Source organism: Alligator sinensis, unplaced genomic scaffold, assembly GCF_000455745.1.
Source record: "Alligator sinensis unplaced genomic scaffold, ASM45574v1 scaffold984_1, whole genome shotgun sequence".
Classification (NCBI taxonomy): Eukaryota; Metazoa; Chordata; order Crocodylia; family Alligatoridae; genus Alligator; species Alligator sinensis.
The window spans coordinates 1,400,109-1,424,368 of record NW_005842204.1 but is presented as its reverse complement, the minus strand read 5'-3'; the positions used below and the strand labels follow the sequence as shown (position 1 = coordinate 1,424,368).

Below are 24,260 nucleotides of genomic sequence, written 5' to 3'. Positions count from 1 at the left end.
CTACAAATGACCAAAACCTAATGCTCCTATGAGGCAGGTTGGTTGCTATAGTCTGTGATTTATTATGAGAGTTGTGCTACCCTTCATAAGAATTTTAATTTCCAGCGAGCTTTATAAATCAGTTATTTTTTCTTTTTTCTGGTTAAAGGGAATTTTCAGGCTGGGGGCAATAGCATTACACAGACTAACAAAGTTGCCCTAATGAATCCTTCCCACCCCAAAGGTTTTCTATAGCTGAGCTTGTTATACTCAAATCACAGACATTGATTCAAGGATAATATGGATGAAAAATGTCAGTGGTATGGGCCTTCTATTAAGTTTGTATTGGTGCCTCTAATCCTAATAGAAGTGCCTGCAAATCCTTGATCATCTATTGCAAACTCAGCCCCAACTTAAGATTTCATCAGCCTTAAAGAAATGAGTTGAGTTTCCAGTGGCAAAGTTTGAGCTGCTCTAAGTTACATTAGAGTTGCTCATTTTAGAGAGAGGGGAGAATTAGGCTGAGTTCCTTACAAGCAAAAGTACTGACCATGTAGGCTACTGCTTTTGCTTTGTTTAATTTTGGAGGTGGGCAACCAGCAGAATACACGGGCACAAACAAGCATACCGCTCTGCTATTCAAGCCACACGGTTTTCAGGGTCCTGCAAACCTTTCTTAAGATGCATCGTCTTTCGCAGCTTCTTAAAATCTTTTTGTTCTTGGAATTGTTAAAAAAAAATGAACCAACGTTTTAATTCCTTAATTGATGCTGAGCACATTTATTCTTTAGAGCTCCCAGGGAGATGGCCTGAACTCCAGAGCTGGGGGAATTTTTTTTTTTTTTATTTTTTTTTGGACAAATAGTAAAAACACCAACAAAATGGAGTGTTGCAGAGCCCAAAAGTATTTGCTAAATTGGGATGATGAACAGACAAATTGAATGGGAAACATGTTGCTTGTGCTTATGTATCTTCTGCAATATATAGAGGACTTCTTTCTCCAGAGCTGTCAGTCTGTCACCCATGACCAACACTAGTTCCACTTCTTATTTTAAAGATAATAAAATATTCTCTTTTTTGCATCCTCACTATTGTCATTTGAAGGACCAGGAAATGCAAAAAATACAGAATGTTTTCAAAACTTAGCTGCTGAAACCAGCCCCTGAATTTGAGATGACACTCAAACTTTTATAGGGAAAGCAGCTTTCCTATAAATACCTTATACTAGTAGCTAAAACGGAACAAGAGTATTTTCCTTTAATCATTTTTCTTTTTTAAAACCTTGGAAATATTATATCGGTACGGAAATATAGCTGTAATGTTGGCACAGCTTCTTGAGTTGTTTTTAGCGGGTCAAAGGTTCACATCTGAAGAAAGGAACACTCCAGAGTATTTGATATGGAAAATCAGACTTGTCACTTACTTGCAGCACTGCTCAGTGAAATGTTCTATCACAATGCGTGCCCTAGAGATTAAAATCTGGCTCTAACAGTGTTACTCTTTTAAACTGAGTTATCTGCCTCTGTGAATAGTGAAAAAAAAGAAAATGAAATTCAAATTTGCCTGCCTGCTGTAGATAACCCAGCCAAACCTTCTTTGTCAACCACTTTCCGTGCTCCTGCAAGTTGTCAGGAAAGGTTGACTTTTGTTGTATTTCACTCTTGTATCAATGTTTGTTCTTTGGGGGGGGGTTTCCTCCTGGTGCTAGACTATCAGTGACACCAGAGCTGTTTGGTGCTCTCGTTGCAGCAAGAGGAGGTTAATTAAACATGAGAGAACTCTTTTTTCCATTATTTTCTCTGCTTTGAGCCACTAAAATAATGTTGTGTTTTGTTTTGTTTTTAATTTCCAAAGGCATGTGTTCTCATTAGCCAGATGTCCTATTTTATGCTTAGAAAAGTGCTGTGTTAATACAGTTATAATAAGTGCACCTATTTCTTGACATTGGTAAATCCTGACAGACATTGCTTTTCTTGGTTTCTACTATAAGAGGCCCTTGTGATATATGCTACACCTAACCAGGTAATAGGTAGTTGAGATTAGCTCTGTAAAACTATGAAGTAAGCTTGGAAAATTACCTCTATCTCTCCCCAGCTCTTCTTTGTCACTTATCTCTACAGCACGTATTCAACAAACTTAAGCGTGTCATACTTGAACCATCACTTTTCAGTCAGCTCCCTAGAAATCTGAAAACTCTTTTAGAAATATGTGTAGTTTGAACCCTTCCTGCCTTCAAGCTTAAGCCAGTTACCACATCTGGGGTGGCCAGGTGGTAAGAAAGTCATAAGGTGAGACTGGCTCCTGTGGGTTTGTGTTTGTTCATTGAATTGACTGCACTTGCAAGTAAGGGCCTACCAAGCTACCAGAGCTTTTTTTTTCAGAATATTTTAAATATCCGTGTTGACCTGAATTCTATTCTTAATCTGCTCGTAAATTTTAATTTGATAATCCTGAATGCAGCAATGATTTTTATCTTTTATCTTTTAAGTAATACCAATACTCTGTGGTAGGGCCGTGCAAAGCTTCGGTCCCTGATTCGAGTCGGCGGAGATTCGTCCCAATTCGGTGGCCGAATCTCTGAATCCAAATAAAATCGGAGGACCCTTTAACCTCTCCAAATCGAATCAGAACCCACCAAATCGATTTGGAGAGATTCAGAATGATTCGGCGATTCAGACATAGACACAGCTTTAAATGTTTTTTATACATACCTCAAGGTACCAGGTGGTTCGTGAATGCCATGATGCTGGGGTGCATGGAGTGTCCCACAGAAGCGCAGGGGGGCGGGGGGGGTCTCCAGCATGCTTGGTAGCAGAAGCACTTCCAGTCCACTTCCAGGTCCAATGGGGAGTGTGATTGGCTCCCCCCCCCCCCCCCCCCCCCCTCCCTGCTCAGTGCCTGGTGCCTCTTGGGTGGAGCAGGTCCCCCAGGGTCCCCCCACAGCCAATCACTGAGCTGAAGGGGTGTAGGAGGAGGGGGGGCCTAGCATGCTCCCCGGTGGACCTGGAAGTGGACCAGAAGTACTTCCGGTCCACATCCGGGTTCACTGCCGAGCACATGGGGGGGCCCACATGCTCCTGTGGGATGCTCCATCCACCCCAGCATTTCAGCGTTCACAAGCTGTGCTGGTACCTCAAGATATGTAGAAAAAACATTTAAAACTGTGTCTGTGGCCAGATCGCCGATTCTCTGAATCGGCATCGAATCTTCAGATTCGACTGAATCAAATCAGAGACACTTATCTGAATCAACGAATTGAATCACTGTCCCCAATTTCCGGCTGAATCCGAATCGAGTAGGGCCCTCTTTGCACACCCCTGCTCTCTGGCAGAGAAGCTATAAAGAAGGGATTATTATTTGGTAAATCTAGGAAAGAACTGATTTTTTTATTCACAAAACCGGCATCAGGCAAAGTTTTAGGTGTTATCATGGTGGTCTTTGTGTTATTGCTGTAGTACCTAGGAGCCACTATCCTACATGTAGGACCCCACTGTACAAACGTCAAGCTAAAAGATGGCTTTTTCCCCCAAGGGACCAAGAAATTGTGTATAAAGACAATAGGTCAGTACAGACAGGGGAATACAGAGAAGCTGTAAGACCTTGTATTACCTTTTAACCAGTGATTAAACTGTTACTCAGATGTATGGGTCATTACATTTCTTCTGTATTTCTACTGTGGTGAGTGGGTGTATGTGTCCACTGGCTTGCACCTATTTGGTGTAAAATACTACCATATCAAAATAGTGGCATGTTATACCCATTTTGCATTCCTTTGGATCAAGTGTTACAGGGTGCAAAGGCCTAATACATTTTCTGCTGTGTTTTATGTTTGGATTCTGTAATATTAGCTCCATGGCTGCTGAGAAAGCTCAATCATCTGCGCACACACCCTACTTGACATGTCTCATACAAACTAGTGATGTATGGCTCTGAATGCACAAAGGAAGTTTCTGAAGTGTTGCCTATATTCTCTGCAAATTCTTTTTTTTTTTCTACAAGTTACTCAGATCCACTGCTTTAGCTACTCATGATCTTGTGGTACATTTAAAACATGGCAAAAGGTGTGCACAGGCATTAATTTGTAGTTCATTTCCAGGAAATTGTTAGTGTCACAGAAACATAACATGAAATGTGCATACAGCTGTTCAAGTGCTTGGTCATCTGGAGAGCATGGCAAGAACACGTACTGCCAGCACTGTGCAGCCAAGGAGCCAGTGCTCAGTGAGTCCAGCATGCTTTGCAGGGCTTCTCCCTGCAGAAGTGCCAGAGGACAGCCAAGTGCGGAGAAAAGTGCTGATTGACTGCCTAGGGATCCACACCCACAGAGACTATGCCCGTGCTGGGAGTGCAGAGCCACAGTGCACCTGTTCACTTTCCACCACCAGAGTTGCATCCAGTGCATGTGCTACTCCTTCCAGCACAGAGTACTCCTGCTTCTTCAGAGTGGTTGTTCAAGGTGCCGTGCCAAGTACAGCCATACAGGACCAAGACACTTGCTGTGCAGTCCCATTTCACAGACCAGTTCAGCGTAGGCAAGTCCATGGTGGGAGAGGCAGTGCAGGTGTTGTCCTCGGTTATCTTGCAGGTGCTGGCACAGAGATTCACCTGCCTTGTTCACCCATGGCAGGGGTTGGGAGCACTCTGACACTCCCTCTGCTTCAGGAGGGGAACCTCAACCATGGCCTTGCCGAATTACAGTAGCCAGCCACCACGCAAGCTCACATACAGGAGTAATACTTTTAGATGATCTCCCTAACTTTTTCTAGTTATATCCAGCTCATCCAACGGCTGAGCCATTTCATCCCATAGTCTCTAAATGGATATCCCAGTGTATCTATCAGCAGCCAGTTAGCAAGCCCCTCCCTCTGGACATCAAGGCATACTCCACTAGGACACAGGTAATGTCTTTGACCTACACTAGAAAATGTGCCAGTATCTGAGATCTGCAAAGCAACAACACAAAGCAATCCACTGACTTGTCTTAATGATTAATCTATTAACTTGACAGCTAGGTCTGACAGGTTCAGGAGAGTAGGCTGAACGACTGCATAACTTCAATCACTATTTGACTAATGCTAATCCGCATTTCCATCCAACAGGATACAGCCAGTCACCTTGACTGGGATCCACTCTGATACATGGCCAACGAACAAAGAATAATTTCCTACCCCAGAGTAGCTGTGGGTTTGCAGGGTGTTGTAGTCGGTGTGAATTCCACAACTCAACTTTCTGGAGTGCTCAGTAAAAAAAAGGTTTTGCATAACAAGGAGATTGAAGGAAGGTTGCAGGTGTCTGACCCTGTATGGGGACCCAAGAGTCTCAGGGCATGTGTGCGACCCCAGCAAAAACAGCTACTCAGAAGATTTCCATGGGATCCACAATCACTACAACATCTCAAAGAACTGTTATAAGCAACTGTTTTTTGTAGGCTTCCTGGTCATCAGAGAGTTTACAGTTGAGGTCTGGATCTGGCAAGCACCGGTGCAGATCTTTAACTATAGGCAAGTGAATAGGCCATCAATTTTTAGAGCTAAATATACAGGCATACAATGGAGATATCATTATCCTTATTTTACAATGAGTACCCAAGACAGAGAGGGGTTGATTGACTTAATCCAGGTTGTTCAGAAAATCAATGGATAAGCTGGGAACTGGACCAAACTCTGCTGAGCACCACACAACCATCCTCTTTCTCTGACTTTTTGACTCTTCAGTCAAACTTGCTACTAACATGGAGATCCAAGTTGTACAAGGTAAAATATCACATTCCAGTGACTCAAACAAAATATGGAATATGCAACAATCAGTAATGGTAAAAAAAAATCTAATAGGTAATACTATATTGAAATAAAGAAGAGATAGGAGGTGTAGTATCCTTTGTACCTCATCACCCTGATAAACAATAAGGTTATCGGTTGAGGCTGAAGTAGGCAACCATCCTTCCCCTGGATCATGGTGCACATGTAAGAGGTCTAGTCACCAAGCCCTTTGACACACACACCTATGCAAGGCTGAGGCTGAAGAGTCATTGGAGAACTAAACAAACAGACAAAATAGATGATCCCAGCCCCAATTTGTGTGTTTAAAGGCACAAATAGATGGAGATTCAATAAGTATGCAAGTGAACAGGGAAAACATTTTGCCACAAGTTATATGGTGGAACTTGTTCTTTATTGGGGGTAGAAACTGGAACAAAAATTAGTAAAAAGGAAAAGAAATAGAGGAATAGATTCCAGTGGAGCATCATTTGCATACTTAATAATCATGAAAAAGTCTAAGAAATTAGGGAAATATAGATTATTCACAGACAGTATGTTCCTGTTCAGGCCAATATTACATGCAAGTTTGTTGGTACAAACCACTTCCACCAAATGAGTACATTATTCACTACTTCTCTGTGTTCTTTTTCTTAGTATTTACCCCTTGGTATCTAAGAATGGATACATCAATGGGCTCTTTCAGCTGATAAGAGTATTTGTCGGTGCTGAAATATATAACATGAGCCAGGTCTTCAGCTGCTATAAATTGACTTAGCTACATTGAATCAAGGATCTGAGTCTCTGCATGCAGTAGTAGCTTTGCTCTCATCATTTTGCTTTCTGAAACCTGTAGAGAAATATCAAGTCCTATAGATGTATTGCAGTCTAAGATCTCATGGTGCTTCCTTGATTTTGTATGCTTGCTTGTTCTTTTTGGCCAGGTACAGACATTACACTTTTATCGGTGTAAGTGATCGGAAACACGTCTAAACCCATAACAGAACAGAAGTTCAGCACACACAGGCTGGTTTAAAAATGGCAGAAGCCAGTTTGAGATTCCCCCGAAGGGCCGATGGGTTTTCTGTTTGCTACCAATCTAAACTACACCTCTGCCAGAAAACTGTGTAACCGCCTTGGGCTTTTTGAATGTCTGTACCTAGCCTTTCTTTTTCTCCTATGATATCTCTGACTAGACCCACCGTCACTGGCACTGTTTATTTCACCTCCCGTATTTCTTTTGGCTCTTTCTAGTGCATGATTTCTGACCCAGCCCCACGTGGGTCTCCTTTTATGTCCTTGCATTTTGTTTGTGCCTATAATTGCAATCACATTTTATGCTGCTTAGGCATAGAAGTGCCTGATTACATCGGCGCTTGTCCATGTTTAGTTGGGGAGCTGTCTAATCATCTAAAAATACACTTATAAAACTCTGCAGATGACAAAAGGCCAGTAGGACTGAGTGAGTGTGGCGAATAATCTCCATCCTACCTCCGACCTGCCCAAAGTTTGAACTCTAGCCTCTTGTCATTACTTGAATGTCTTTGCTTTAATGAATGCTCCTGTTCATTTAACCATTTTGTGGTTTTTATGGTCCGTTCCCCCTCTTTTTTAGATAGCTTTTCTAGGCAAATTTCTTGTGACTTGAACATCTGCTCAATGAACTTCTGTGCTCCTTTATGTTTAAAGTCCTAACATTTTCCTCCAAAAGGTTACCAGCTGAGCCTGGTCTGTATTTGGGAGGCTGGTATACTCTGTGCCAGTCAAGTGTTCCAGCGTATCCAAGCTCAACTGTGCTTTTGCTGGTATAACTTATTCCTCAGATGAAGCAAGCATGATTATGCTGGTGTGACTGACTGCATGCGCAGTGAAGCCTTTTACCAGCAGGAAAGCTAGATCAGACGCACATCACACCTCTGGAGCAAGGCTGGCAAAAGTTTGTAGCGTGGAGCTGGGCTGATAGCCTCCCTCTCATTTTTTTAATTACTCTCTTTGAAGTTTTGTGTCACCTCACTACTTCTGGTGTCATTCCCAAATGGGAAGATGTCAAATTTCATTAGATTATGGCAACTGTTATTTGGTGGCTCTCACACACATTTACTACGTGAACCAGCCAGCCCTGGTGTATTACTGGAGATTAAGTCAAGAGTGTCTTATATTCTCTAAAATGAGCTGTTCTAGAGAGAGTTTGACCTAATTAGAAATGTTTCCCAAGGAGAAGCACAGAAGTAAGTTATGGTGAAACAATGGGCCCTGCTGGTTATCGGTGGGATTTATTTTTGACCTATTATGCTTGCTCTGTAGCTGTATGATTCAAATAGCTTTAGGATAAAGGGCTTAACCAGTTCAAATAACTAGAACGGGTGAACACTGATGTCATGGGTCAGGTCTGCAGCTCACAGGAGCTGCACAAAAGATAGAAATGAATAGTTGTTGTAGCTGCTTAGAGCATTTCTCTCATTGGAAGTATCTTGCCAGAATAATTTAGGATTTGAGATTTGTAACCTGCACAGTATAAGAAAGATCAGAAAGCTCTAAAGGTAGAGGTCTGATTTGTCCTTCTAGTTAATAAACACTGACCTACTTCTACAGGCCAGCATTGAGCAGGCTAAACTCTGCCTGCGATTTGAATGTAATCTTTGTGCAAAGACCACAAGACTGATAACCATGTGAAATAACGGAAAGGTATAAAAAGCTCTTCTATCATACAAATCCCATGACTACTAATTTCTCATAAAAAAACCTTCATCTGTGACTTCCCAATACAATAATGCTGCAAAGCAAAGCACCCTGTGCAGTTTATATAGGTTTTCTTCATCTAAGAGATGTGGTTGGTTATTTTGTCTGGTGCTTCTTATTTTAATGAGAATTTTGTTTATATAGTAAATCAAGGAAGCGCTCGGTGTTATAAGAAGAGCAGAACAGAAGCTAGTTCTGTTACACACCTTTCAAGGGAATCATAAGGCTCTCTTCAAAGTTGAGTTAGACAACAATGGTGATTGTGTAGACACAATGTAGGCTCCTTCGTAACTTTGATATAGCCATGAACCTTGGAAACTTGGCCCATTGAGAGAAACAATGTGTGCTTGAACTTGGAGACACAGGTGGAACCATTCAAAGTTAGTATGCACTATGGAATCACTTCTTACTACATAGCTGCCATCCATCTTCCTACTTTTCAGGATTTTCCTTTATATATTCCTTTTGATGCATGTAACAGACTGGCTCTTCATATCTCTTTGGATGCATATAACAAGCATATAACAAGACAGGAGTGTATAAACCTTGCTTGCCTTTCATTTTTGGATATCTATTAAAGATCTACCTTACCATTATGTCGCCATGCTAAGTCTGCCCTTCTGCTTTTGCACATCCCTCAAGGCACTCCTACAATATAGTTAAGATTCTGCACAAAATTTCATGTTTTCTTCTTTGCTTTGCTGCTTATGGACACTGTGGAAGGGGAAGTATTCAGTGTGGTGCATGTGGAATTAGGCAGACATCTGTCATAATAGCAAGATCACTTAAAATTAATTCCCCAAAGACAATGTTAAAAAGACACCCCAGTTCTTTGAGCCTTGTTAGGTCTATCAGCGGGAACATATAATGATGGACACAGCAATAGTTCTAGCGGCAACTTTCATGCAACTTATGTCAATTTTCCATTCAACTTAACATTTGTTCTTTGTTTTCAAGTTTGGGGTTTGGGTTTCTTTTATCTCTCTTCTTTCAAAACTTTCACTGATCCCTCACCCCTGCCTGAAAAGGATTTATAAAGCAGTTGTCCTTTGTTTGAGAAATCTTAAATTATTTTATCTGATTACAGAGGGAAAGTATTGCAAAATATTACCCAGGTTCTTGGAGACCTCTGCTAGCAATATCTTTGTTTTTTTGTTTTTTGTTTTTTTTTAAATCCTTTCAGGTTGTGTTTGTTCGTTCAAAGTAGGGCAAAACTACTATAAAAAATGCCCCCTGAAATGTGACAGATTTTTATATAACACAGAAACTCAGATCAAGTTTGCTGAAAGGTTCTCTGAGGTTTGTGTGGTGAATTGGTGATGAACCTGGTTGGATGTGGTTTGCGGGGATGATGCACAAAGCTCTGAAGTTTTGCATGGTTCCCAGCAAAACTTGGCATTTTTCTCTGAAATTTGCTTTGAGTTTTGAATCTTGATAGTTTCAGGGTGCTGAAACCCACATGAAACTAAACTAAGAAAATGTTCGTGAAAACACCAGTTTTCACAAAGGTCTATTTAAAAAGTAAAGTATCTAAAGCAAGCATTTGAATACAGGGGTGTGCAAAATGGGCTGCATTTCATTCGGATTTGGATTCAGCCTGAATCAGGGACAGTGATCGATTAATTGATTTGGATCACAGTCCTGACTTGATGTGGCCGAATCTGAAGATCCAATGCTGATTCAGAGAATCAATGATTCGGACATAGACACAGCTTTAAATGTTTTTTTCTACGTAGCTCGAGGTACCAGATGCAGCTCATGAATGCTGAGATGCTGGGGCGGATGAAGCGTCCCAGAAGATCATGGGGGGGCCCCCCCGTGTGCTTGGCAGCGAACCCAGAAGTGGACTAGAAGTACTTCCAGTCCACTTCTGGGTCTGCTACTGAGTGTGCTGAGGACCCCCCTCACTCCTGTGGGGCGCTTCATCTGCCCCAGCATCTCAGCATTCAAGATCTGCCTGGTACCTCAAAGTATATAGAAAAAACATAAAGCTGTGTCTATGTCTGAATCATTTAATCTTTCCAAATCTCTCTGAATTGATTTGGAGGGTTCTGATTTGATTCAGAGAGATTTAAGGGTCTCCCAATTTGATTCAGATTTGGTGAGTCAGCCACCAAATCGGACCGAATCTCTGCCAAATCGAATCAGGGACCAAAGCTTTGCACAGCCCTGTTGAATACCTTCTGGGTTAAAGTCCTAGGTTTGTAACCTGTTATTGTCAGGATTGCTCTCATTTGCTATGCCTTTGCAGCCTCTAGAGTGGGTTCAGAGGCTGCCAAAAAATAAGCCCAACACAATCCATAAATACTCAAGCCTGTAAACTGGGAAGCACAGTCATATTCAGACTTTCCTGGGTCCTACTAATGGCCACTGTTTCCTGTACTTAAGCTGTAGAATTTATTCCTCAGAGGTACTCCAGGGTTCACCGAGAGGCTGCATAGATGCAGCCAGTGATTTCCAAAGTATTAGTCACATAAATAAGAGATATTCATTTGAGAGTGGGTTACAGTAGAGACCCCATTGGCCTTAAAGTACAGAAGGGACTGGAATCAGAGCTGAACACTAATCCTTCAAGGTTTTGTATTTTGGATGTAGGCCTATTATTAAGATAATTTGTGGTTGAAGTGTATTAGAAGTGTGTGTAATGTTTGGCTTAGCAGAGGACTCTTTAGAGAGCTTAAACACAAAAGGAAGCTTACAAGAAGTGGAAGCTTGGACAGATGACTAGGGAGGAGTATCGCTTGGGCATGCAGGGATGAAGTCAAAGGCCAGAGTGCAACTGGACTTGCAGCTAGCAAGGGACATGAAAAGTAACAAGTAGGGTTTCTACAAGTATGTTAGCAACAAGAGGAAGGCCAGGGAAAGTGTGGATCCCTTACTGAATAGGGAAGGCAACCTAGTGACAGATGATGAGGAAAAGGCTGAAGTACTTGATGCCTTTTTTACCTTGGTCTTCACAAGTAAGACCAGCTACTTCACCAGGCAGCACAGTTTGGGGTGCAGGTCAACAGCCCTCAATGTTGAAAGAACAGATCAGGGACTATATAGCAAAGTTGAATGTGTACAAGTCTATGGGGCCAGATGGGATGGACCCAAGGGTGCTGAGGGAGGTGGCTGATGTGCTTGCACAGATAACTGAGATGATGAGATAACTGGCTCTGTGGTTGAGGGAAAGTAGTGGACAATAATATACCTTGATTTAAGCAAGGCTTTTGATACCATCTCCCACAGCATTCTTGCAAGCAAGCTAAGAAAGTCTGAGTTGGATGAATGGATGGTAAATGGATAGAAAGCTGGCTGGATTGTCGGGCTCAATGGCTAGTAGTCAATGGCTCAGTGTTTAGTTGGCAAGTGGTATCAAGTGGAGTGTCATAGTTTCATAGTAGCTTGGGTCAGGAGGGACTTGAAACAGGTCATCTAGCCTGACCCCCTGCCACAGACAGGAATGAATGCTGGGTTCACAAGACCCCAGACAGGTGATCATCCAACCTCCTCTTGAATTTGCCCAAGGTAGGGGCGAGGACCATTTCCCTGGGAAGTTGGTTCCAGATTTTGGCCACCCTAACTGTAAAATCTCTAACCTAAACCTATTCTCCATCAGCTTATGACCATTGTTCCTCGTCACCCCAGGTGGTGCTGGGGAGAAAAGGGCTCTGCCTATTTGCTGTTGATCTCCCCTGATGAGCTTGTAGGCAGCCACCAGGTCCCCCCTCAGCCTCCTCTTGCTGAGGCTGAACAGGTTCAGGTCCCTCAGTCTCTCCTCATAGGGCCTGTCCTGCTGCCCTCTCACCAAGTGGGTGGCCCTCCTCTGAACCCTCTCCAGGCTGGCCACATCCCTTTTGAAGGAATGTGTCTCAGGGGTTGATCCTGGGGCTGGTTTTGTTCAGTATCTTCATTAATGATCTGGAAGGTGGGATGAATTGCACCCTCAGCAAGGTCACGGGTGACACAAAGTTGTGGGGTGTGGTAGATATGCTGGGGCATAGTGATAGGATTTAGAGTGACCTAGACAAATTGGAGGATTGGGCCAAAAGAAATCTCCTGAGGCTCAACAAGGGCAAGTGCAAAGTCCTGCACTTAGGACAGAAGAATCCCATGCACCGCTACAGGCTGGAGGCTGACTGGCTAAGCAGCAACTCTGCAGAAAAGGACCTGGGGCTTACAGTGGACAATACGACGGATATAAGCCAACAGTGTGCCCTTGTTGCCAAGAAGGCTAATGGCATACTGAGCTGCTTTACTAGGAGTGTTGTCAGCAGATTAAGGGAAGTGATTATTCCCCTCTATTCGGCACTGGTGAGGCCACATCTGCAGTACAGTGTCTAGTTTGGGGCCCGACACTACATAAAGGATGTGGACAAGTCGGAGAGAGTCCAGCAGAGGACAACAAAAATGACTTGGGGGCTGGGAAGCATGACTTATGAGGCTACGCTGAGAAAACTGGCCTTATTTAGTCTGCAGAAGAAAAGTCTGAGGAGGGATTTGATAGCAGCCTTCAACTACCTGAAGCGGTGTTCATAAGAGGATGGAGCTGGACTGTTCTCAGTGGTGGCAGATGACAGAACAAGGAGCAATGGGGTCAAGTTGCAGCAAGGGAGGTTTAGGTTAGATATGAGGAAAAACTTTCTCAGGAGGAGAGTAGTGAACCACTGGAACAGATTATCTAGAGAGGTGGTGGAGTCTCCATCTTCGGAAGTTTTTAATGCCCAGTTGGACAAAGCCCTGGCTGAGATGATCTAGTGGGGGCTGGTCCTGCTTTGAACAGGGAGTTGGACTAGATGATCCTGAGGTCCCTTCCAACCCTCATTTTCTATGTTTCTATGATTCTGTAGTGCCTGATGACTCTCAAAGTTTACATAAATTTATTTAGGGTTTTGCATTAAGTCCCCGATTTAGGCAAACATCTCTATTCAGAAAAGTAGTTATTTTAAGCATGCTGCCAGTACTATTTATTTCAGTGGGACTGTGTATGTGCTTCGTTCGATCATGGCTCATGCATGATATTCTGAAGATATCTTTCCTCATCAAATATTTCCATTAAAAATAAAGTTAGGCAAATAAGCCGTGCTCCTGTTCCAATTGCCTTCAAGAGAAGCAGAATCAGACCCATAGGGGAAAAAAAAGAAATTCTCCAGTGCTAATAAATAGGCTGTTGAATCAAATGCTCTTAAATACTGTGACTTTATGAGTAAATATATTATTGGGTGTTCACTAGCATCAAGGAACTACACTTTCTTTTCCAGACATGAGGCTTTATCTATTACTTTCTGCATTGCAGCCCAACCCAATTGGATTCAGAAAACAAGTGATGCCCGGGTAGCTATCGAGGAAAGCATCTTTTGGGAGTGTAAAGCAAGTGGGAGGCCAAAGCCTTCCTATAGCTGGCTAAAGGATGGAGAACCCCTGATGCCTCAGGTAAGAAAAATGCTAAAGGCTGGTGATTTGGTTCTTTGGAGGAAAAGGCTTGCTGAATGTTATATAAGGATTCTGTTCCTTGGCAGCTTCTTTTTTCCCATCTCCACAGTTTATTGCTTTTGAAATCAAAGTGCAGTCATGGAACCTTAAAAATTCACTTCTTGTGTAGCAGATTTCCTACCCTGCTGAGTGAATGCCTTCGTCTGACATTGAGTTCCTGTGCTGAAAAAAAGATTTCCCTCCCTTCCCTAGGACAAGGGAAAGTTGGAGCACTATTTCAGCAGAGCTTTATGGCAAACAGGGTATGGGGAACAGTTGTACATTTACAGCTGTCTCTTGCTTGGTGAAATGAGCCATTCAGAACGCAGGTTAATACAGACCCCAGCGAAAACAGTGTGACTGGCTGGGTGGGAGCGGGGGGGCCAGAGGCCATAAAGTGATTGTCCTCTATTCAATTTTTCAGTTTATAATTTTCAGCTGAATTTCAGGTGTTAATGGAACGGTAGCGTTTCCTCCCATCTCAAGCAGCGCTCCAATTCCTCTTGTTCAAATTTGTTCCTGTACAGGCAACCAGAGACTTGGCCTGCCATTAGCAGTGACATGAAGAACTGCCTAAAGATTAATGATCCATAGCAGGCAGGGAAAGAAGCCCCCTGCCCCCACACACCCCTTTTCTTTTCCTTCCTTCTCTCACTAGAGGGGAACCTCTGAGTCCCATGATTGTCTCAATTAGAAAGCCAAACTAAAACGAATCACCAAAGCATTATTATCAAGGTAGCCTTCATTTTTCTCCCTTCACTTAATGTGAAAGAACATGGCTGCCTAGATTTGATCAAGCCCTAATAAAGATCGCACAAACATTAAATTGCCACCCTGCAGCCAAGTAGAAAGCCAATAGCTCTTCGTATTATTTATTTTTTTAAAATGGCAAAACTCCTGGGGAGGGAGGGAACACTTTGCTATACTTATTAAAATTGATAACATGAGTTCCATATCCTTAGGCTGACAAATGACACTACAGTCTTTTGTTCCACACGCTAATTTTACTTGCTTCATGCTGGTCACTAGCAGATGGTCTTGTGCTTAAATCACGTTAGTGGCAGATATAAAGTAAAGGATCATTAAATTATTAACATCTACATTTTTTTTTCAGTAAAATGCAGACAGTTTTCAATGCATCTTTCTGTACCAACTAAGATGATTACCATTCTTATTAACCTTCATCATGGTACATGCTAATAATACCACTATTTTAAGTGCTTTAAAGGATGCATTTGGCCATGAAATTCTACCTTCAAACAGAAGTGCATTTTTAGATTCAAGTTTATCTACTTGAAGGGGATATTAATCTAAATGGTTTAGGTATTAAATCAATAAGAACTCAAGGGAGAGTCCTCCAATTTAAATTGCATTTACCAACTATTGTATTGGTTTTTCCATTTAACATCTAACCTGACATAAATTTAGTTGACAGACAAATAGATTGTAGCATGTAAATTCTTCATATTACTGCTGTGTGTGTGTGTGTGTGCGCGCGCGCGCGTGATGTAAAATATGACATGACTGCTGTCACGTACAAATTCCAACATGTAGTTTTCTCATTCATTTATTTGTATTTATGTTGCTATTTTACAGGACAGAATTCAGATCGAGCATGGAGCACTTAGGATAACAAATATAAGCCTGGCAGATGCAGGCATGTATCAGTGCATAGCAGAAAACAGACACGGGACTATTTTTTCCAGTGCAGAGCTGAGTGTAATAGGTGAGTAATTTTCCTGAAAAAAAATGAATAATCTCGCTCAACCGAACCCAATTTTGCTAAATCTAAATGTTTGAGCCAGAAGTGCCTCAGTGAACCTCTTGCACAATGAAAATGTGTTTAAAGGAATCTTTAAGCATGAGATTAAACTTAAGTTAGGGATCCATATGAGAGAATTTCCTACATCACTCCATCTTCTCTTGTCAATTTAAGTTACTAAGCATGAAAATTTGCAGCTTTCCATGTACTTCTTGCTGTTTAGAGCCCTTGGTGTATCACTCTCTTAAATAGCAAAGTAGAAAGCTATTATAGTGAAGTTGATGTGAAACACGCTGAACAGTAACAATCTACTCCCTGGATGTGGAGTGTGACTGTCTTTCAGAAACATTGCAAAACCTTCCTCCTTGAGTGGTCTTTCCAACATAAGAGTGAACTCAGAACCCAGTCACCTGTTTCAGCGCCTGCATCCATGTCAACCAGAGCAAAAAATATCCTCTACCCCAGGCTGAGTCTTGATCCTAAATAGACAAAAATGTCAAAGACTCCATAAAGTCCACTATAGACTTCATTGTTGTTGATTTTTACATGTAAATCACTTGGATGTGTGGTAGCTGATAGAAATATAAATCCCATCAAAAGTAGACTTTGGGAAATGGATTGTGCCTGTGGTAGAGATATATGTATTAATGAAGACAGGTTACAAACTGTATTGATGTATTTCAGTGTCCAAATTACACTTCTTATTCATCTTCTTAGAGTAAAATTGCCCTGTGACTTCACTACAGGAGGATTTCACGGATATGCATTTTTCCTTTGTATTTGCCTACTAGGAAGAGGAGCCGAGCGGCCGTTTTATCAAAGATTTGGCCATAAACATGGGAGACTTTATAAAAGCATTATGCAATCTTACACCCCTTTTCAATGCAAATAAACATGTTGGGCCTGGCATATTTCTCTGTGTTACACTGCTTTAAATGATGAGTCATTAATGTTCTCACCTATTGTAGTCTTTGAGTCTTTTGCAACAGAACTATTGCTCTATTCTTTTTCTGTAGTAAAATATTGAGCGAAAGCTGGGACGTGACATTTTCTGAGGCGTACTCAGAGTCTAACAAGGGGTTTCTTGATTCTAAAAAGGTTGAGAACCACTTGCATTGAGTGAGGTCTCTTTCCTAGACCTCGTATGTAATGCACAGCATCACTTAACCACAGCTTTTGCATGTTCCTCAGTACCTTAAGATCAAAGGGTGACTGTGGAGCCAGCTAGGCAGTTTTACAAGCATCTCAAGAACTGAAATCCTATCCTTACTTTGCAGGACTTGAAACTAGCATATTGAAAAGTTATAAGGTCCCAATTCACCTATGACTTCTTTTGGTGTGCATCGGGAGGAGCTCCGTTGAATTCAGTGGAGTTGTGGCAGCATAAAACTAGTATAAGATGGGAATCAGGCCTAATGTGACTTCCAGGAGTTAGGAGGAAGTTAGGAGCAGAATGGAGAGTGTCTGGATTTCAGGCTGCCTATACATGTGCAGCGAGGCTGCTCCGAGCAGACTCGGGTAATCAAGAAATGATTAATCGAGTCTGCTGGAGCGTGGTAATTACTGCGCTCCAGCAGACTCCAGTGTCACGTGTATCAGCAACCCCATGCTGAAAAACGGTGGGGGGGGGGCACTTTAAATAAAGCTTGTTCAACAAGCTTTAGTTAAAGCACCTCTGCTGCCATTTTTCAGTCCAGGGATGCTGATACACAAGATGCCTCAGGTGCTTTAATTAGAGCAACCCTCAAAGCCACTCTAATTAAAACTCCCCCATGCCCCCCACCCTCCCTCCAACTCCTGGAGCATATCTATAAATGCCCTCAGTTCTGCTTTGAATTAGAAAGCCATTCTCCCTTTCCTTCTCCATCTGATGTGCACAATGAAGTACTCACTACAGCCTTTGTATGAAAGATAAAACTGGGAAACAATAAAGAGGTCAGATTTTGTGTAAGATTTCAAAGAGATAATTACAGTTTGTGATTAAACAATATTGGCTTAGTTATTTTCAGAGAAAATGTTCAATAATATTGTTTTGTTTGTTTTGTCCTGAAGAACAAGGTGTTTTCTGCACATCACATTTTCAATGTAGGTCATCTTTTATCAACCAATATACATGCCTACACGGGAGGAGGGGGAGGAGGCACATTTTCATCTGAAAAATTGCCGTTGTTGCTGCTCAAGGAAAGTACAATAATGTTCAACAAATTAGGCTGCAGAATGGTAAGATTTATTGGGCATGTTACCTACCGCATAAAAGAAATCCTAATAAACCCATTGATGCTTTTCCAGTCTATTCAAAAACCACTGCATAAATGCACCTTGTTTGGAGGTCAAGGCTTATCTTAAAATAGAGGCTTAGCTTCTCTTTTGTGTGTGAGCTGCAGTTGTTATAGGGAGTCAGAACGACCTCTTTGCATCATTGGCAGCTGAAAACATGCCAGTACACCATGGCTGTAAGATCAGGTGTGCAAACAGATGACGTGGAGTCACTTTCCCATCTCCAGGTCATGGCTGCAGACCATGTTTGAAATGGGCAGCTGGTGAATGATTATGACCAGAGCCCCAAGGTGAAACAGAGAGGAAAGAAAGCATCCTCTGAAACGGGGGAGGAAAGCTGGGCAGTGCAACCCCTTCCCATAGCACTCTGGAAACCTGGAGGGAAGCAGGATGCTGCAGTTGCTCCCTTTAGATAGACATTTTATCTTCAAGGAACTAAAAAGAGGAATCAGCCTCTTTTCAAGCAGTGCATTTTGCAACCCCTTTTCCTCCGCTCAACAAATACTTACTCCAGCGTCAGGCCTGTGCGATAGTATCCACTCTTTGTCCTGACTCTGCATTGGATCCCCATTGCATCACGGCCTCATGTAACCAGGAAGCAGTAAGAGTGCGGTGCCACTGCATACAACATCTCCTGCATTTTCCTGCATTTTCTACAGTGTTTCCTGCATTTCAGAAGTAAAAGAGGGTCACGTCTCCCATCTGCCTAGCTATCTAAAGACCTTAGAACGCTTCGCCTTAAAAACCTGCCAGCTAAACCAGGAGATATCTTTTTACATGTGCATTACATGTGCCTCTTTTCTTTTTTTAAGGATGGCTACTGTGTCTAGCTGGCAGTTATGTGGAGTTCCTGTTTATTTTTGGGAGCTGCATGTTTGGCTGGGATTTTTGAAAAGTCTCCATATTCACACGTTCGGCACAACTCGCACTTAGGCATCTAAATAAATGGCCGGTTTGTCAAAGGAACTAGCAGCTCCCACTGAGAAATCTTAACTTTCCTCGCAAATCTTTCCAGCTGTAAAATCAGTTATGTTAAAGGGCTGTGATGTTAAGCACTTGAAATGATTAAATGCCACTAATACCAAATGAGGCCGACAGCAAAATTAAATGAAAACAACAAATGAGAAATTATAGCAAGAGCTTTTCTCAGGCTGATTATTTATTGTTATTATTACTTACAAGATTGCTTAGAGGCCTCTGCCGAATCAGGACCCCACTGTGTCAGACCCTGCACAAACCCACAGTAAAATGCAATCACTGCCTTGAAGAGCTTTCCCTCTTACGAGCTAAGGCAAACAATGGGTGGATGAAAGGAACAATACTTATTTTGCAAATGAGGCAGAAAGAAATGACATGAAATGACTGGGTCGCACAGGGAGGCCTTGGTAGTTCTGGAACTTTAACCCAGGCTTCAGTATGTAGCTTTAACCACAAGACCATTCTGCCATTTTCAAGTTTAAATGAAAGTGGAAAATACGATGAAACTGTCAGTTTATATCTGAGCACTTAGGTTTGGCATTGACAACCCGTTCTTAGACTGCTGCTTGTATAGTTTAACTCTATGCACTTCAAAAGTTTAATACTTGATCTTTGCTTTCCAGCAGTGTGCTGTCTTGCTCCCATTAGAGTTGTAAAGTCTCCGTGATGTTGAAGGACTGACCCTTTTTCTGTCTCGACACCAAAAGTTCTTTGTTCCAGACAAATGCATTATGTAGCAGAACTTGCTGAATTCTGAAAAATCTGTTTTATTCGTGTATTTGGAAATGCAAGCCATAAATTCTGCTGTGTTTCCAAGAGTTATGTTACCTGTTATTCACAAGTGGTCAGGCTCTTACACAGCACTGAGTGCTGGCATACAAATTGAAATAGAAGGTTCAGGTTCTTTTTCCTTCCCTCCCCCTCATACTCCGTAAGTAATGATACTACAATTGTGAGATTCATACTTTTTCCATTAAAAATTACAAATGTGCTGTCCCATACAAATGTTCTGTTCAGGCAACAGAAACAATATCATCTAGCAACCATGAAACAGGAAGAATAAATGTGAAGAGCTTGCTAAGAAACCTTAGTCTAAGAAATATTTGTTTAAACCAATGATTTTCAACCAGGGTGTGCCTCGCGAGCCTTTCAAGGGTTTCACACATTAGCACTGTGAGATATGCAGACATGATTCACAAGATAAACCCAGAGATTTTGAATAGAAATTCATAGTTGTGGTCTTTCTGAGTTGTTTGCAACAGAAAAACTTCCCTATTATCTTCTCATAGTCAAAAAAAAAAAAAAAAGAGTGAAAGCTACCAGCTGGTATTTTCCGAGGGGTGCCTTGAATCCTAAAAAAGTTGAGAACCACTGGGCTAAACTAAGCAACAAACATTGTGAATAACAGATATACGCAAAGATTGATTCATGCATTCCTGTTCAAAAGAAAAAAAGGATAAATTCTAAACAAAATGATCATTCATATTATTCTATTTCATGCAGCACCAGAATATACTACAGTGGAGGACAGTTCTCATTAGGTCTCTTTTTTTTGTGGAAAAGTTAAGCTCCAATGCTATTTTTTCAGTGCTGCTATTTTACTCTCTCTTAACACACTTTTTCTCTATGCTAAAATGAAACCATCCATCTGTGATTAGATGTAGAAGGCAAGACAGCTCAGAGATTAGTGGACTCAAAGATTCACAGAAACTAGAGATGGAAGAGATCTATTAGGTCATATAGCCCATCCCGTTGTCAGTGTGGGATTATTCACTACACTGCATTCTTTCCAAGTAAGGAGGCAGAGAGGAGGGAAGAGAAATTTGGTGTCAGACTAGGCACTGTAAGAAAACTGAATTTTCCCTGTGGTCCGTGCTGCAGTTTTGTGTCATCGAACTGCTTCGTGAGAGCTTAGATCATTGCATGTAGCATCAGGCAGATATAGTACACAGTGATCTACAGCTCTCCTGAAGTATCTTGGTGACATAAGTCTTCAGAGCCAAGACAAATCTTTGAGCTTATTTCCGGAACCATATGCACTGGTGGGGGGGGAAAAAAAAAAAGGCAGTGCTTTTGGCCAAAATGCAGTTCGGTGACCAGGTTTGCTTAAATTGCAAGATGAAATTCTTTGAAAACAAGAAAATGAATGGCAACTTAGAAGGAAATTATGGGGATTCTGCATTTTCCACTGGCATCACCTTAATGCTAAATAAGATGTAATCACTGACATATGGGAAAAGAAGGGTTATACCCCTGACAAAGATAGTAATAGATTTCAATGCGTGATAAATAGGTGTCATAGCTATTAAAAATCAGCTGAGAAACTGAAGCATAGCTATTGAAAAGTACCAAAGAAAACATGTACTGTGGAATTGTTCCTGCTGTGTCAAATTGTTATTTTGAATTTATATTTGTATTGTAGTTTAGCTAATATTGATATGGATGATTTACATCAAACTTTTTGTAGTTATAGTAGTGACTTATGTTCTAAGCATGTGCTGTGTATAACAATGTGAAGGTAATATGAGGCGTTTATTGTCCTGTTCTTTTTCACTTGACCCTTTTTTTTTTTTTTTTTTAGGTATTACAGACTTGTACAGTTGATTTTTTTTCCCCAAAAAACTTGGTCTGCATATTAACTATAGTATTTATGATATCTATTCCATGATTCAGCCCCATTCTGGCAACTGGTGTACCTTATTTAACAGATAGTCTGTTATGCTAAATGGTAACTGAAATAATAATGCAGGGCTTCTTTAGAATAGTCAATAGATGACTTCTGATTCCTACTTGGGGTAAATCAGGAAGGCCCCAGCTGGGTATCGAGTCCTTCGTATCTAAGTTTAATTGATAGTGAGTTTTTTTTCTACTGAACACTCATTTCAAAGTCACTGACGCTCTTGAGCGCTCATATATCTGCTTTTCCCGTCACTAGGTTTGCATAGATGCTATTGTTGGTTTGGAAGATAAAAGTGTGAGTTGGTAAGACAATACACGGGATGTTCTGAAGGCCAAAAAATCTGACAAGTGGTTCTTTTCAGAAACAATTACAAGAGGTGTCTACTTTCTTTTTCAGCTGTGGGTCCAGATTTTTCCAAAACCCTCTTGAAAAAGGTGACTCTTGTTAAAGCAGGAGGTGAAGTAACCATAGAGTGTAAGCCAAAAGCTTCCCCCAGACCTACTTATACCTGGAAGAAAGGAAGAGAGATCCTAAGAGAAAATGAGAGGTAATATCTTAAAGTAACTATTACTTTCATTAGCTTGCTCCAACCCAAGGGCTTTCAGAAATGAAAGTTAAAATGTCATTAATAGGTTTCTGAAATTAACTTGCCAATAAATGTGAAAAAAAAAGTTAATGTTCCATCATTCGAGCTGGGGGGCGAGATTTCTATTCATGGCAATCTCTGCAGACAGTTAAAACACCTGTGCCAAGGGCCTGGTACAGATGCATACTGATAGGCAAATCTTTTGCCTTTGAATTGCTCCAAATAGCCATTGTTTTTCAAATTTTTATTCCCAGGAGATAATAGTCCTGAAATACTCTAGTGCAAATAACTGTGCCCTTGTAAATTATTCAATCTCCCAGCAAATGGCAATTATTTGGGGTCAGTAATTAATTTGGCAATCATACTCTCTGACTTGGAGATGGGCACTTTCTGACTGGCCAAATCACTTTATTTTCCCCGTGCAATTTTTAACAAGACTTAACCTGGGCTGTACCTTTGTGCAATGACATTTAACACATGCTGTTCTGCGTTAGTATTTACTTGGCATTATATATCATACTAGGAAATACCTGCTATTTTACAACCTTTTTTTCTTTTTGCAAATAAAAGTTGATACAGACTTTTAGTTCTGTATTTATTGAATTACTTTAAATGAAATCAAAATACCATATTTATATCCAAAGCTTTTAGTTCCACTTGCTTTCATATGTCTGATATGGCACAAGAATAACTTTCCCCATAATTTTGTGATATTTCTAATTATATCAGGAAAAGAAAACCAGCTGAAGTGCTGAAAGGTTATTTTTAAAAGTTCACTGGAGAGTCTAATCCTATACTTGTTTTATCAAAACTGCTTGCCTGAAATAATCATTTGAATATTTTCAATAGGAATACAGTATATCAAAAGCTATAGTTCATTTAGGACCAGATCCAGAAAAATGCTAAACACTATCGGTAAAGTACTGAGCATCCTTATTTCCCATTGATTTGAGGAATAAAGCAGCTCATCACTTTGTAGTCTCTGGCCTTTATAAAGCTATTGTACTATGAGTTTTGGTTTTGACTTCTTGGGCTGGCGTATTTAATTGAGTAGTTATTTTGATCTACTTTAGACCAATCTAAACTACACCGCTTACAGAAAACCATATAACTTAGATCGATTCCACCTTGGGCTTTTTGAATGTCTGTACCTAGCCTAAATGGGCTAAATAGTTGTCATTATTCAGGCAAAAAACCTCCTGTTAAAGTCAGATTAGGTTTTACCCAAGCAAGCACTGCAGACTTTGGTCTTTACCTATGATTACGCCAATTAGTACAACTTCTATGAGGCTAGTACTAGGTGGGCACGTCTACATGTGCAATTAATGACTGAATATACTCTGGCTCAATTTGAGCCAGAGTAAACTAATCCTGACATCACTGTCTACACGTGCATTTAAACACAGTAATTTACTGCACTGCCAGATACCACTTGTATCTGATAGCAGCACAGTAAATTAGTCTACTGCGCCCTAGTTGCCGCACACGTGTAAATGATGACACTTTACTACACAGCAAATTAGACTCCTGTGTAGTAAAGCATCTCATGTGGAGTTTCCAGGTTAGAGTTATGTTCATGTTTTTTCAAGAATATATTTAGTTTAAAACTAAGCGTCTCATTCTTTTGACAAGGGTTGTAATGAAATTGTTACTTACCTCCAAACTATGAATTCACAGTTCTTGCATTCTTCGGTACCCAAAGTGTACCTTTTTTTGCTTTGGCATTTCACATCCTTGTTTCCTCCTCATTTTAAATTGGGACAGAGGGGTAATTTTTAGAAGTTCAGTGCTTCGGATTGGCTTTTTTTTCACCTAGCTGTACTACCACTACTGTGGATACTGATAACAATGGAATTCTTCACACTTATTATACTCACCAACAATCTCCCTCAATATTTTGACTTAGTAGGTATTGCTGTGGTACTTATTTAAAAAGATACTATTTAACTTAATTTGTGTTCCTTGAATGTGTGTGGTCACTTTGATAATTTGGCTTTTAGCTAGAGAAAAAAACAATGAAAAGTTAAGCAAGACACAGATTAACTACAG

At 41.0% G+C, this 24,260-nt stretch overlaps 1 protein-coding gene across 1 annotated transcript in view; it reads left to right on the top strand.

The window, feature by feature from the left end:
* The window catches only part of CNTN4 (contactin 4), a 575,590-nt gene that overhangs the window by 462,169 nt on the left and 89,161 nt on the right, over positions 1-24,260 (top strand). Inside the window, 3 exon segments of the mRNA XM_006026697.3 lie at positions 13,753-13,889; positions 15,525-15,654; positions 22,022-22,172. Coding sequence (XP_006026759.2) covers positions 13,753-13,889; positions 15,525-15,654; positions 22,022-22,172 — 418 coding nt within the window.